At 33.4% G+C, this 17,277-nt stretch overlaps 1 protein-coding gene and 1 non-coding gene across 5 annotated transcripts in view; both read right to left on the reverse strand.

Annotated features, from left to right (window-relative positions):
- Positions 1-9,742: 9,742 nt before the first annotated feature.
- LOC125057606 lies at positions 9,743-9,861 on the reverse strand. Its single transcript, XR_007118229.1, has one exon. It is a non-coding gene; the product is annotated as a 5S ribosomal RNA (ribosomal RNA).
- A 1,193-nt stretch (positions 9,862-11,054) lies between these two features.
- Positions 11,055-17,277, reverse strand: part of LOC125057267 (zinc finger protein rotund-like) — a 113,068-nt gene continuing 106,845 nt past the window's right edge. For all 4 annotated transcript variants that reach the window (XM_047660854.1, XM_047660855.1, XM_047660853.1 and 1 more), the window contains one exon: positions 11,055-14,127. In XM_047660854.1, the coding sequence (XP_047516810.1) occupies positions 13,120-14,127 (1,008 nt within the window). In that variant the 3' untranslated portion in view covers positions 11,055-13,119. The remainder of the gene's footprint in view (positions 14,128-17,277) is intronic.

A 17,277-nucleotide genomic window follows, 5' to 3' on the forward strand; every position in this document is an offset into this window, starting at 1 on the left:
ACACAACACGTCAGATAAATGTAAATGCGGCTTTAGATTTACAAGGAATCGCTTAAGTACAAAGCGTATTTTTAATATTCTTAGCTCGTAACCACCGGGCGCTTCAAATTTTTGATACACATATTTGACACTACAAGCAGTGTTGGCCTAGTGGCTTCAGCGTGCGACTCTCATACCCGAGGTCGTAGGTTCGATCCCCGGCTGTGCACCAATGACCTTTCTTTCTATGTGCGCATGTTAAATGCTCGAACGGTGAAGGAAAACATCGTGAGGAAACCGACATGACTTAGACCCAAAAAGTCGACGGCGTGTGTCAGGGACTGGAGGCTGATCACCTACTTGCCTATTAGATATAAACATGATCATGAAACATATTCAGAAATCTGAGCCAAGACCTTAAGAGGTTGTAGCGCCACTGATTATTATTTTTTGACACTAATTTATTTTGCGTAATAAAGTAGAAAAGTCGAGTTTAATTTTGAGCTAGCGTTAAGTACTGTTAAATCTTCATCAAATATTATATTTATTTATATTATAGAAACAGTGTGTAGAAAGAAGTGTTTTCATAAAATCCTGTTAGAAATTCGTAAATACATATATATTTGTAGATTCGAAGCTAACAAGAATTACATTTATTTAATCATTACATGGTTTTAATCCCGCTACTTACTAATAATTTTCGTGTTAAAAGATATTTGAAATGAGACTAAGCTACTTGTAAGAAATATTAAATTAAGGCGTATAAGATCTTGTTAGACCTATCTAATTCGACAAAAACGTTTTTTTAAGTAAGAAAAAGTGACCTAAAAAGCACACTTGAAATGTAAATCTACAACAACAATATGCCTACCGCGTTGTAACAAGATTCAAGCGTAAAAAAACATCAGCCAAGCACGTATCGGTCTCTAAGAATGTCAACAATTTCCAACTAGCTTTGCTTTGAATAGATTTTTTTTTAAAGACAGTTCACACCAATTGACCTATTCCCATGCTAAGCTGGTGAAGCTTGTGTTATGGGTACTAGGCAATGGATATACATACATATTATAGATAGATAGACATATAAATACATATTTAAACACCCAAGACCTAAGCACAACACCAAATGCTCATCACATCGATGTTCGTCTCAGCCTTCGCAGTCAGGGGTACTAACCACTAGACCAATGAGTCGTCTAATAATAATAATCTAAAATTGTATTTTAGATTGATATACGTTTTTTTTATTTAGACTAGGTTTCCTATCCTTAGTACCATTTCAAAGCAAACAAACGTACCAATCATATCGGCAATTATTCCAGGCTATTTACAGAAAAATTTGAGTGCATGAAGTGCAAAATACTTTTATAGAATGATCTTTAACAAATTTAATATAAATAACTTAAGTTAATTTAACTCATGATCGTAATATAATTGTTGAACCATGAACGGATCTCTAAAACTGTGCAGAATTTAAATATCTCGGCCCAAAGAAGAATTATTGTTACATCGTTAGTGGCTCATTTCAATCCAAAATACAGTTTTTATATTCTAATGAAGTTCTTATTGAATTTTTTACGTTTTCATCGGGTTTTTTGAATGATGCAAATAAGTCGGAACTTTGAGGATCGGAAGTGGATAATTTGTGTCACATGTGATATGTTATAGTGAAACAGGTGTTGCGCTTTTTTATTTACACAAAAATTATATTAAAAATGTATTTTCAACATTCTTTGGTATGACGATGTTTTATGTTATCGCTTCACTTATGTATTGGTACATTTATTGACTTTCTCCGTGATAAGCGTGATTATTACCAATTGCTAATGTTGTGCAAGTATGTATGTGTGGCAAGGTATGTTTGTTGGTCCTAGGTATCATTATATGATGATACAATAGATTACATACAGCCTTGCGATTCTGTCACTCACTTCGAACCTCGAACTCTCACAGCGGTTTTCGCAGTGGCGGTCGCGCTCAAATCAGTCGTGAAGCAGTTATTTTATGATTTGGCATTCTGATAAGGATAGGCTAATCATTTACTTCCCAAGATCACACACACGCGAAAAAAATGTATCTGAGCTTTATCAGTAATAAAATTGACTAATTTGCTAGTATTATTTCTTCATTACCCGATAACAGAGACAAAATCTTCTACACATTCATTCAACATCTTTGGTATACCTTAAGTAATATACAATCAGAAACCTGTAACACTTGCTTCTTTACAGGTGAATACCGTGTCGGCCTTAAGTTCAACGAGCAACACATCCCAGACTCACCTTTCAAGGTCTACATCAGTCCAGCAGTGGGTGACGCCCACCTGTTGGAGGTGGCCCAATTCCCTGATTCAGCACAAGTGGACAAACCTACCCAGTTCTACATCAGACTCAATGGGGCCAAGGGACAGCTCAATGGCACTGTGAGTAAACTGTCTTGTTTAGTTAGAATTTACTATGAAAAAGAGTTCCGGTTTTTTCATACATATAAGATAACAGTTGTGTTATTGTGTTAGTTAGGCTGTAGATTTGTTCCCCAGTATACTTTGTATAACAAAACTTACTTATTAGGAGTATCTGTAAAGTATAATATAACTAAAATGTGGATATTAACAGAACCTAAACGTCTTCTGTATGTAAAAATGTCTGATATATCATTGCAAAAAGACGATGAAAAATTCTTGACTATAAAGTTTAACTCTTACGTAGTAAGTTGAAATTTAAAAAAAAAATGTTCCTATTGTAACGGATAGGATTTTTATTGATAGCATTGGTAGCTGGAAAACACAGTAGTAAAGTGCTCGTGGTTTACCTTAGTTGCTCGGTAAATGTCTGAATAATTCTCTGTAAACTGTACACGAATAAAGCTCCCAGGATTTGCTATGTATAGGGATTAACACGTGTATCGCCACATTAAAAATGTATGCGGTTTCAAATATTCTTTCCGCAATTCCGCGATTGTTCGCCCAAAGTAGGGGTCAGTTGATTTATCGTGGGAACATGCAATGTTGTATTAAAGATACAGCTTAGTATACTGTAAAGCAGCTTTGCTTGCTTAGGTCGCTAGTTCCTAAACAATTACGGTCTCAGTACAATCCTCAATATCTACTGAATAGCCTTATCATTATCGTGTTCAAAATTAAAAGTATTAGTAAGTACAAGTAAGTATACAAGTTTTAGAAACTAGTTGAACCATAAATAACGTTTATAAAGTATGATTGTCTTTGTATATATAATTCTACTGTACGTGTTTATGTAACTAAACTCCTCTTAAACGGCTGGACCGATTTGAATGAATGTTTGTATGCGTTTTGGTCAGCCCGGCAGATGGCGCTGCAGTCGGTACTTTCATACTTTGTTTAATATCCTAATCACTTGATCGTCTGTCGGGTACTCTAGTAGTCTAGTATAATTTTAATATTAAAAAACCAAATCATTTATTTATAAATTCCTATTGACTGAAGGATATCGCTCAATAGCGTTAAAGCTGAAGGTACGTAATGTTCAAAACTATAGTTGGTATATATATTTTACTTTCTTATATGTGAAAATAGTTAAACATTTTAAAATAATTATTTTTAATCATCAACACTGAAATGTTCCATCCTATGGCCCATTGTCGGTTATCGGACCAATTTTCCGATTATACAACAATATATCACGGGTATTGCAAAAAAATGTAATAAAACATCGGCCGCACGTGACCACAATATTTCATATAATATTTTATGAGTTGCCCGATGAATATATGAAAGTTTCGTGATGCGTTATTTAATATGGTAACACTTGTGACTGGCCAGTTACTTGATTTATTTCTTTCTAAGGGTCGCAGGTTTGATAAAAATTTTCGCCATTTGAAAAAAACATGCGACCTCTAAAACAAATGAACATATAAATCCTCATAGAAAAAAAAATGTAGAGGAAATTATATTTCTTTTCATTACAATTTTATTGCTTTACGAGTAACATAAGCAACTTACAATAAATAAAACTGCTGCAAAATAGAAATTATGGTTAAATAAATTCTTCACGCCCATTGAATGTTTAAAGTCCATACAATAAATTTAAGTGTTTGTTGAATACATTGGACGTCAGTTTAGAGTGATTTGATGTTCAATTATCTAAACTAAAATGAAAATTTTCACTTAGTAATTGGTGGAAAGTTGTAGAAGAATTTGTATAAAAAATGAATATTACACAATTTCATTCGGTCAAATTAAAATATTTTTATTGCAGCAATGAAAATATTAACTTCGTGTTTTTAACATATCTAATAAGTTTATATTTTTAACTTTAATATTATAAAAAGTGTACTAGCATTAAATGTATCTAATATTACCGTACCGAATTTAAAATTATACATTTTAATAAAAAATCGGATAATTTTATGTGCCATGTCTCAATTCACTTCAACCTATGCCATTATTATTAGCCAGATTGCTTTATAGCACTTTTAGTTTCCGTAAATAGTTATAGTGTCTTCATTAATTATCAAATGTGCACAAATATTATGTTTTTGGCTAGACGGCCACGGTACGGTCACCACCTATGAGTTATTAAATGTAAAGGTACTTTATCTACAATTATCTTTATACATTTTCATACTATAAAAAGTATTTTAGAACCGACAGAGACCTTATGTTTTATTTCTTATATATATATATATATATTAAGTATATTATTACAGTAATCTCCCAGGCCAATAGAATCAAAAAATAATAAGTTCAGTTATATTCTTAGGATATCTTCGATTGGTATATGACGCATAATTCTAACTTAAAGCGAATTATATTTATATTATTTAATAGAAAATTAACCTATATTTCCGAAAAAGTAGGTTAATAATCAGAATAAAAGATGTTTTATTGCGTAATTTTAACCTTCAAAAGTTAAATGCATAGTGATGGCTATTAATAATTATGATAATTATAATTTATTACGATAATTAATAAGCATTTAAGCGTATAAGAAGGTCGAAGTCTAATGCTTTATAATTGTAATATTTAATATTTATTACGTCATGGTATCGAATATTTTATTTAATATCTGGGTTTAGAACTGAAAAAGGTGATATATGAGAAAATATCACCATTTTCTGTAATAACCTGGGAGTCCAAGTCTAAAGAAAACTAGAGTGTGGTATAAAGAAGAGAAGTCTTTTTCGATGCAGAATAATAGATAAATTTATTTTCATTTAAAGAAATCTATTAAGCCGTTTTTGATTGTTTTTTTTTTATATATAAATTAATATCCCCTCTCTTGTGGTGCGGGACCTTATTTTATACATATATTTTGTACTAACATATTTCCTAATATATATATCCAAACATAAAAATACATATATTACTACATATTTATATTTTATATTCATGGGTGTTATCACCTCTGCTACGCTCTTGTTGCAGTGAGTGACACATCTCACTACCCTACTGCAGAAATCTTCCAGTTGCGATCTGAAGTTTCTTAATATATTCGGTAAATGCTCGGTTGTTACCTTTATATCTATTTGTTGCTCGAGATCGCACCTGGAGGCTCCAAATACAGGACATTCTATATTGAGATGTATCACTGTCTGACTTGTTTCTGAGTCACACGTACACGACGGATCTGACTTCAAGCCAAATCTGTGCACGACGCAGATATTCAGTAAACGCCCCATATCCTGTTAAGATCTGCATCATTTGTAGGCTAGGTCTTTTTTTTTGTTTTTTTTTTATTGTTGCAGCTTTCAAAATAACTTACCCATTTATCACAAAGTAATCTAGACTCCTCGAACGATTTGTTTTAGGTGGTCTCCCCGTCAGGCAAGACGGATGACTGCTTCATCCAAAACATTGATGGGGACCAGTACTCCATCAGGTTCATGCCAAGAGAGAATGGAGTTCATAACATCAACGTGAAGTTTAACGGAGTTCACATACCAGCCTCGCCATTACGGATAAAGGTAATAAACATATTGTGCTCACTTTCGTTTTAAAGAGTCAGTGTTGCTAGGAAGAAACTCCATCACTTATACGCTTAATTCACAAATGTATAATGCAACAATAAGAAAATTCTATATTTAAAATAAGATTAACATAATGGAATATACTTTTTATACGTTTTTAGTTTGTTATTAATATTTTTTTTGTAGATATTACTTTAGATTAAGGTTCTATATATATTTTTTTTATATAACATTTGGTTCTGCACTTCTCGCTCGCATCATGTTTCTGTTTTTTTTTAGTTTTTCTCTTTAACTAGGGTTACCTGGAAGAGATCGCTTATTAGCGATAAGGCCGCCCGTTGCATCCCTTATAATTTTTATGTATTGTGTTATTTGTGTTTCTTTTATTTTTATTGCAACGAAGTGTAAATAAATAAATCAATAAAAATAAAATATAAATAATAATTGCAGATAACTGTATTTTAATAATGCAGAAACTAATCTAAGTATTCTGTTTTGATATTCCGCGGCCCTGTAGACATCAGGGAGCTAGAACAAAAAGAAAGAACATTTCTACGTCTATTATGAAAATTATTACGTTTCCCTAATAAAATAACAATATTTTCTTAAAAGAAACACATTCTTTTATTTTTATTGCAACGAAGTGTAAATAAATACTTGATAATTAATATGTTTTTTTTTATTGTGACAGGTCGGCAAAGACGACGCTGACCCCGCTGCAGTCCATGCTCACGGCACTGGTTTGGGATCAGTTAAAACTGGTACGGGTTGATTTTCATTAAAAATTGTTAATGCAAATATACCCCAACAAATCTTCTTGTTAGTTGCGATTGCAGATATACCACTTATAGAAAATTACCTATCAATTGTTAAATACATTTTTGTCGAAATGAATGAATAAATAATACCTCAATTGGTATCCAAACAATTGTACTTTACCGCCGGGAATTGAACCTCCGACATCAGTACTTATAAAGACTGTGTGTATGACATGTTAAAACTTATCCTTTTTGGCTTTTAACTCCTGTATTATTTAGTTGCCCAATCATATAAATGAAATCTTTGATATCATATAATTTTAAGAATATCTTGACTTGGTCAATTGTCAATTAATATTTCCTATCAGGTGCCAAGACCGACCTGATAATCGACACATGCAACGCTGGAGCTGGTATCCTCGCTGTCACCATGGACGGACCTTCACGTGTGGCCATGGATTGTACTGAGGTGGAAGAGGGCTACAAGGCAAGTCATAGTTTATTCATGAAATTTATCATTTTAAAAAGAAAACTGACATTAAATTACAATACGATTTTTAATTTTAAAATGCAAATGTGGGTTGATTGATGACATTTGCCGTGGATGCCCCGGAATAGGTCGATAAGGTTGGGAAATACCTTTGTCGTTTACTTTGACTATATGGACTATATGTAGACTTCATATATTTCGTACAATTTTTTTTTTCTTTTGTTGGACAAAATCTTTGCCTTTGCCGTAGGAGCAAGGGTGAATTGCGCACAAAATCTATTGGTCCACAGCCGTGATTACTTGTGTCTTCAACTATTAGGCCGAGAATGCTCCTGCTCCATTTTATTGGATTATTATTATAAGGTAAACCACAAAATTATCTACATATTCCGGGGCCTCGACGCAAAATTAATTGGATTTGAACTACAAAAAATCTAAGTAAATAATTGGTTGTAAAGTCTAATGTATGTATTTATCTATTTTACTGCTTGGCGAGGATAAACGGAATAACGGTAAGAAATAAATACTAGTTTACTTAGTTTTAAATAATTCACAATTAACGGTAGTTAAAAATTGGTTCTATTTTGAATGAATGATTATTTTGACCCTGACTACTGGTGAGAATTGAATGTATAATGTATATGATTATGATTTTTTTTTTAATTTATCAGGTGAGGTATACGCCATTGGCTCCCGGATTCTACTACATGAGCATAAAATACAATGGACATCACATTGTGGGGTCACCATTCAAGATCGAAGCTTCAGGTATCTTAACTTTAAATAACGCTATTATTTGCAGATATTAGTATTCTTATAGCTCATATTTATTATTAGTATTGACAGCCCGCCGCAAGGTACCGCATGTATTAGTTCACATACATATATGTATAGAGGATGTATGATTTTTCTATAATCTTACTACATATTTAAATAATAATAAATGTTTAGCGGCGTAGTAAAAGTCTAGGTCTCATCTAAACAAAACCAATTCGTTGTTTTTAGTTCATCTGTACTTTTAGGCAATTTAATTAGACGAATATATAAACCTATATTTGATCCAGTAGGATTACGATTACGATATAAGTTACTAGTTATATCTTTCTTTTAGGTGAAAACCTAGCAGAAATCGGCGCTCAAGAGACATCATCAGTAACAGTAGAAACGGTTAACAAAGTAGCTAAGGCTGGACAGAAACAAGGTCCGGTTCTGCCACACTTCAAATCTGACGCAACCAAAGTTACTAGCAAGGGTATGGGGCTAAAGAAGGCGTACTTAAACAAGCACAACCAGTTCACCGTGCACGCTGGCGACGCGGGTAAGAATATTGATAATTTTTTACAAGTTTTTATTTGTTGAAGTCTCCATAACAGAGGAGATTGTAATTTCGTTCAATCTGAGCTTTAGAAACTTGAAACAGTTATTAGTTCGCCGGGTTCAAAATGTGATTTTTCAGTTCTTTTTGATATCATTTGTTTATATCGTCAAAGTCAAATACCCATTCAGAATAATGCTTAAGACTAAACGTGTAAACATGTTAATCTTCCACTCAGTGGCGTCACTATACCATCTGAGGCCCATGGCAAATTCTTTTGATGGAGCCCTATCAATAAAAATCGACACGTTGTACTCAGTTTAATTTTAATAAACTTCGAGAATTTCAGCGTACGCAATTACACGTTGTATATGTCCCACTAATGGCCAAAGGCCTCCTCTCTTAGGCGAGAGGGAACGGACTGTAGCTAGCCCAATACGTATTGGAGACTTCACATTCATCCTTAGAACATAATATCTCTTGGTCAAGGGCCCTCTTGGGTCGGGGGCCCTAGCATTTTGCCAGCCCTGCCACCCTATTGTTACGCCACTGGCGACAGCGATCCCGATGCCGACGTCTTTTGTATGCAATTTCCAATGATTGTAGTATCAATGTTGCAACCCTGGAATTGCGTGAAAAAAAATTGGGATAAGGATCGCTGTCGGTTTCGCTCTGGGAAGTAACAAAATAAGGGATCTTTCTGGGCTGGTTTGAACAATTGATCTCCATACTAAAATACTGTCGGATATAAATCAATTTTCATATAATAAGATTAACTTACTGCTGCATTTTTTGTTATTACCACACATTACATTTGAGTAGGTAATACTTATTCTATAAAATCTTTACAGGTAACAACATTCTATACGTCGGTATCTACGGCCCCAAGGGTCCATGCGATGAAGTCCAATTGAAGCATAAGGGAAAGAATAACTATGAGTGCTGGTACGTGGTCAGAGACAGAGGAGAATACATAGTAATTGTCAAGTGGGGAGATGACCATATTCCTGGTTCACCCTACAAGGTAGAGGTCTAATACACAGAATATTCAAAAGGGCTACTTGAAAATGTAGCTTTTTGTGTACTAAGGTTTAAAAGTCTTTTTTAAGATGGCATTAAGATATGGCTACAGTTTTAGGTAGCTCTTAAATTTGATTGTTGTGTATTTTGACATGTATTGACGTATGTAGATTTTTCCAAACAATTGTATATCAGCGAAATTTAAAATTAAAAGTACTTACCAAAAGTAATTGAGGCCAACATCACGCGGTGTTCCCAGGCGGTCACCCATCCAAGTACTGACCGCGCCCGACGTTGCTTAACTACGGTGATCGGACGAGAACCGGTGTATTCAACGTGGTATGGACGTTGGCAAATGTATTGTTGATTATAATATTTATAATATAAGATTTAACTACTCAAGGTATTATTCTAATTTGAATATCCTTTTCGGGAAAAATCTGCGCACGTCAATAATATTCATTAGATTTTTTTATAATTTTTGTTATCCTATGTTTTTTGCATAATTATATTCAAATATAGCTCTTTATTTATTAGTACATTCGAAAATGCTATTATTACCGCTTATTTTATTACTTATTTTTTGTATTCAATTGATTATAATTAAGATTGTATTTTATGCTATTTTAGCCAAATACGCGAGTCTTTAAAATTTTAATTTATATGATTCTCGTTTAGTATTAGGGCGACTAAATGACAATACATATAAAGTATTATAAATATTCCTTTTATACGTAAGGTAAGAGATACAATAATTTATTAAAAACTCTATTCCAATTTCAAAACAGATTTTCTATGGATTTTTCTTTAAAAATCCTTTGAGAGAACTGGAAATTCGTTTATTGTTTTTGCTAGAGGTCGTTTCCCATTTTAATAATTACTAACAAACTATTGTTATATGACCTTATATCATGACCTTAAGTTATTGTGTCCTTTTTAAGTTAATTGATGCTTTCTTGAATGGTGTGTGAGTTACCTACGTAGGTAGAACCCTTATTGTAAATACCTACTTTAAGTTCTATTTAATATTTTGCGACTGTTAACTAAATAAATAGATAAATTTCAATTATGGTTTTATTAAACTTTCATGATAGTAATAAAATAGTAAGCAAAACTTCCGCCCGACTGTCGATTCAATCCCCCAAATACAACGTGGTCAAAAAATTATCAATAAAGGAGACGTAAAAATATTACTTTTATTTAATAGAATTAACTATTTTTAATAATTGTTCCAAGTAATTATTTCACTATTAATTATAAGATGGCGTTAGTTGTATTTCAAACTCGTTACACGTTGTACGATTGTTGTACATTCTTCTCAACAGGTGGCGTTAATTCAAATTAGTTTAATTCATCAATTTCTTCTAATGGACAGTTTGTCATTACATTCCAACTAAGTAAAGTAATAATATTTGAGTACATATTATTCCGATTATGTACTGCTAATTTCAAAATCAGACATAAAGATGAATTTAAATAAGAATTTATATATATTTAAACTAGTGGCAGGGGTGCTAAAAGGTTGGTTGAAATAAAATCACTGACGTCTTGGCATAATTGTATTTAATTTTTATTTGATTTTAAGTAACAAAAAATTTCGTCCACTTTCATCTATAATCATAAACGGGAACGCTAGACAAAGCGAATTTCTATCATAAACGAACTTACAAAAATATGTAATTAATAATAATAAGTTTACACTTAACTAAAAAAATCAAATACAATATCACATTTCTACTTACAATAGAGAGATATTGGCGATGTTTCCCTTAAACCGATTATAAAAACGAAAAAAAATTTATATAACTCTTGGTTTAATGTCATGTACTTCTATACATAAGGAGTGCTGCGCTTACTTATAACAATTCGGAAGAAACATATTGCTGCAGTTAACAATAATAATTTGTACAAGAACTTAACATTAGCATTTGGCTAAATTTGTGACATCGACAGCGCAAGATTCCCAAGGAATAAGCCTGATCACAAAAAACCACAACCTAATCTAAAATAGCAAACCAATTAGACGATTTTCAAAAATACTCCCCAACCTTCACATTTCCTATCACATTTTCTTTACCTACTACTTGATTCACAATTCAAAAATCAACAATTTCCTCGTATACGTCAAATTAATCTAAACATCAACCTCGAATATTAGACAAAGTATCTCAATACCTTGTCTAATGGACAGAGTCGAATTATCAACTGAAAGATACCAACATTAAGTACGAAAACTAAACAATTTGAACAAATACAACCATGTCAAAACCAAATGTTAATGACACTGAAGTAATATACAAATCATTGATCTTAATATATCGTCTAATATAATTGAGCATAAGCATTTTAGACTTAAAAGTGTCAAAATGTTAAGTCTCCTCAAAAAATTACCTCGTATTTACAAAATATATACAAATTGCGGTCACAAAGGTGAAAAATCAAATGTTTTGGCAACCTGTCAGATCACATATCATACAACGCAATTAGAAAATGTATTCAGCCTTCAGTAAATTCAACTATCTGTAAATTCATTTAAAGTACCTTCAAATTAAAGAGAATATAAAATTAATCCTTGTCAAGTAACCTTGACTAACATTAATTATGACGAAAATAATTCTGTATTAAATTTAATAAAATCTTTAATTTCTACGGATACATAACACTGAGCTGAAGGAAGAATACATTTTCTTAAATAAACTAAAGTGCGAAAGAAGAAAAATAAAGCTAAATAAGATTATGATCGATCATAGTAGGAACTGAGTGCAGAAGTGATGTCTAGAGAGATCTGTACGGCTTGAGAGCCATAAAATGCAATAACGCCCCAGTAAGGTCTATAATATACTCGATACCTATTGTTACAGGAACTCTGAGATTTTGTTGATAACATTAAACGTTCTTAATATAGAACCAGAATTGTGCATTAGATTTCTATTGTACACAATAAAATAAAATTTGTATAATAATAATCAGTACGAATCGTAAGACTACAGGACAAAATGTGATTATAATTCACAGGACACCTAGAGACAAGAATATTATTATGCTCTTTAAGCAATTTTATTATGCGTTTATATTAATTTGATTCTATTATAATATACTTTTGCATGTGGTATTTCTGATCTACCTTTGTTAAAGATTAGTTTTCCTTTAAGCATCAGTGCATACTAAAGTGCTTCTTGATTTTTGCTTTTTGAAGTGAATTAGTTGATTTTGGTCTGATATTTCATATTTAAAATCGACAAAAAACTTAATAAAGAAGCACCCTAGCCTTTTCCCCCTTTCTTCAAATTACTTACAACATAACTAAGTACAACCATAGACTCTGTATAGATCTGTGCTTTGACGAGAACTAATCATTAATCAACAAAACTGATTCAAATGACGAAATCGAATCCCATAACCGTGTTATCTACACAAATTCCAGAGTATTTATACAATATCGATATAAGTCTAAAATTGAATTCCGCCTCACTAACAACACGTTTCCGTATTTTATACATAATACCACTGTCATGGAGAGCGTGATTCTAAATACTTTTAATAAGATTTTGTTTATCTCTAATAATACCGTCATAAGTATTAAATAGTACCTACTAGGAAATCGGCAAGATCTACTGTTTATCTTTGTGAGAGAGGGCGTGAGGAAGAATGTGTTCCGCTGGCAAGAGAGAAGGTTGATGTGCGTAATTTCTGATCTGGTGTAGAGATATCAATTGGTTAGGGAATGAATTGGGCTGTTGTTTGCCCTGCTGGAAATGGAGGGGGTCGTATAAGTAAGGTCGTGTCTGCAAGGCGCTATGATGAGACAATCCATTCAAATGCGGGGCCATAGAGTTAATCGGGGTAAACGCGGAATTAGCTGCAGAGACAGGAGGTTGAATACGATCGTCTTGGCTCTCGTGTTGAGCGAACAAGGCCCTCTGCTGCTGCAGCTGATGCTCATGGTGCTCCTCGGCTTCTCTTTGCTGATGATAACCACCTTCATCAGACATGTGCGCCGCTGAATCCGGGCTAACTTTCGGCCAGTATGGATGATCAGCGAATGGAGCCGCTGTCGGTGCAGCCGCTGCTAGGGATCTATTGAGCCCGCTCAGACCCAAAGCAGATATAGGTGGCCGCTTATCAGCCCTTTCGGCATGTTTGTTCATGTGCTTACTTAAGTAAGTTTCTTGCGTGTAACTCTTTCCGCAATACTGGCAAATATGTGTCTTGAGATGTTTAGACTCTTTGTGCTTAGGAATGTGCTCGAGGAGGTCCTTCTCATGGGTGAAGCACTTGTAACATGAGTTACATTTGAAAGGCTTATCTGTTTGGTGGCAACGGCTGTGGCTTTGTAAATTGGAGAGCTGAGAGAACGCTTTGGTGCATCCAATTTGAGTGCACCTGTAGGGCTTATCGCCAGTGTGGGTACGAATATGTTGTTGTAGGTGAGAGAGCTGAGTAAATTTACGTTGACATATTTCGCATCTGTATGGTTTGATACCCAGATGGATACGCGAATGCTGCGCAAGATACGAGGAGTTAGCGAAAGCTTTAGGGCACTGGGTGCAGCGGTAAGGCTTTGCCTCTCGGAGATGTATCTGAGTGTGAAGCTGCAGGTCCGCCTTTGAGCCGAACACCTGAAATAAATGAAAAAAACAACGTTAGAGCTTTTAAAGTAAACAGATAAAAGACTACGTTAAAATAAATTTTGTTTACATGCAGAATAGAATTACATCAGTTGTGATACGAAAATATACAATTACATCATGCATGGCTACTAGTGTATAATATTGTCACGTTCAAAGATTTTAAAAATTCATCATTGGATTCATCAGAAAGTGAATTGTGCCCTTGAACGACATCCGCGGGGAACCGGAACCAATTGTACTTGTTTTGAGACTTTTTATTTACTCAATTAACTAACGCGGCAATAAACTCAGGATGCCACCTTCACGGAGTTTTTCACGCACCTTGATTAACGTTTTCAATGTTAATAATCATCTAAGCAATTTACGTTTCATCTTACGTAATTCATATAACATTTTAAGTTTTGAATCCATACAATATATTATTACTAATCAGTATCTCCTTGAATGCTTTTAATGTTATACCGCTGAACGTTTTCACTTTGTGTATGTTATAATATCGGAACTCTGCTGATTCAAAAGGTTGTTTAGGTATGCCATCGATACTTATTGTGATATTTCAAATTAGTTTCTAAGTTAAAAGTGGTGCGTCATCCTATCGATGCTCTGTTCGTTGGCCGACAATGAAACTGTGGACCACGTTCCTTAGAACGTCGCTGCCAAAACAAGAGGAATTTAAACGTATTAACTCTCTCACTAAAAACCAATCCTTATTCAATTTACGAATAGAAGTTAAATTAGAATATCAAATCTAAGTGCACTTTATTGATATTTGTTGAGCAGTCCGCAGTTTAAACGTTGCTTGATAGACTAAAGACTGCTACAGACTTTGAGTTCTAATCTTCTATCGTTAAAGGACATTATTGAGAATTTAGTTAGTTTCACTAATGCGTCTGTTTACTGGAGCTGTAGGATTCGGTAGCACGTTGAATGACTCGTCAAAATACGAGACACGATCGCGATTGGTCACACCCTGAACATAATTAAAGTTTGGAGCACTATTTAATGGCATGAGGCTTGAAATTCGAGGTGGTGGCTGACTTTTAATGGGACTTCGTGAAGGATTCATTCTAGAGGAATCTGTGTTAAATCGATCTACACTTCCGCTCGATTCGAAATTGTTTCGGTTAGAAATTGTCGATTCGATAAAACGAAATGAAGTTGTTGTGTGCAAAATTAAATAAGCAAAAAATAGCAGACAAGTTCGATAATGTTTAATAAGTTTTGGTGCACATTAAACACTTATTACGACAGGACAAAAACATTTAAGCGTCAAAATAATAAAACTCGAGGAGGTGTTAGAGTAGACACATGATTTGCTAATGATTTAAAGACAATCAATAATTCACCTTAAGTTATAAAAATATTAAAAAATCTACCAATTTGAATCCTACTCTCTACTCAAGTTATAGTTACTTAAATATACCAATTTACTAAGCTTGCTAATAGCTAATATTCACATTTTCATTGAGTAAGAGTAGTTTGAGTGGTTGCAGGATTTTAGATGACTAAAGATTGTCTTTAGATCCAAATCACCAACCTCATGATCTGAGGAAGCCAACAAGCCCCACTCAGTGGGATTGGTAGCACTCCTTGGGATTCCATAACCAGTTTCTGACTCCGAAGAGTCGGAAATTGTCTTTTTCCGTCCACGTCTTTCGCCTGGTACCTGATTGATGAAGTAAATTTTGGAATATCTTGCCAATCGTTTGTGATAATGATGTATGGAGAAAGGCAACATGATATGTATGAAACGCAATATTCTAATAGAAATTGTTCGTCCTAAGCTGTTTTGAAACAATACATCCCATATGCAATAAACAAACGTATACTAAGTCCATTTTTTGTTGACGTCCTTAGTCACCCCCAAGCAGTGCTTTAACCGTGACAAGAGTAATCTGAGGGCGGGCGGATAGAGGATCTCAGGGCGGGCGGAAAGATTGCGACCCTCGGTCAGGGCACGGATTAATGTTAATATTAAGCACTAGTCATTCATTATGACACTTTAAAGTGACAGGAAAAATGGACATCGGTTGGCCCTTTGAGAAATGAAGGGAAGATATGTCCTGAAGAGATTATAAAATTAAATAATATAATATGCAGATTACGTTATTCTAGGTTATTTCGAATAATTGTTTTTGATTAATTTTAAACACAACAACTAATAATTAATCATATCCAGTCCGGTAACATTTAAACACACAGAGGATTAAAAAAAAATTCACTTATATACTGACGTTTATAATAATTACAATAGATTTTAAAAACTGCATTAGAGATTTTTAATCCAGTTTCGAGAGTTGCACGTCTCATTTCGCACCACAGTTTACAAGTAAAGAAACAAAATTAGCAACACATTTCGTTAACAAATTGTCTAAGCTTTTTTTGCCAGATTTTGTTTGAGAATTATTAATAGTCAGACATACATTTTGTTTATCTCAGAGGGTCAGATTCCCTCTAATAAGGACTTTTTGCGGATTTCAACAAATTTCGCGGCTTCGTTTGTTTTATCTCTTACGCTTTCCCCAGCTTGAATAAAGCGTAAAAGCCTAACGTTTTATGTATTTTTGGCTGTTACTTTTTAATTATAATTTTAAAAATACTTTAGAGCAAGAAAATATACATAGAAAATATGTAAAATAAACTACAGCAACCAAATCCAGATTAAGAAGAATAGATACTAGAATAATTATTTTTTTAGATTTTCTCTTTAACTAGGGTTGCCTGGAAGAGATCGCTTATTAGCGATAAGGCCACCCGTTGCATCCCTTATAATTTTTATGTATTGTGTTATTTGTGTTTCTTTTATTTTTATTGCAACGAAGTGTAAATAAATAAAAATAAATAATAATTGCACATTACTGTATTTTAATAATATAATTGCAGAAACTAATCTCAGTAGTTGATATTCCGCAGCCCTGTAGACATCAGGGAGCTAAAACAAAAAGAAAGAACATTTCTACGTCTATTATGAAAATTATTACGTTTCCCTAATAAAATAACAACATTTTCTAGGATTTATTACAACTTTATTAGGAGAATTGTACCTGTGTTGTTTTTAAATGTTAATTTAACAAAAATATTTGCAAAACATATTATTTGTTTCAAAACCAGTTGCATTAGAAATTGTTAAGTGCTTTT

This window comes from Pieris napi, chromosome 16 (assembly GCF_905475465.1).
Source record: "Pieris napi chromosome 16, ilPieNapi1.2, whole genome shotgun sequence".
Classification (NCBI taxonomy): Eukaryota; Metazoa; Arthropoda; class Insecta; order Lepidoptera; family Pieridae; genus Pieris; species Pieris napi.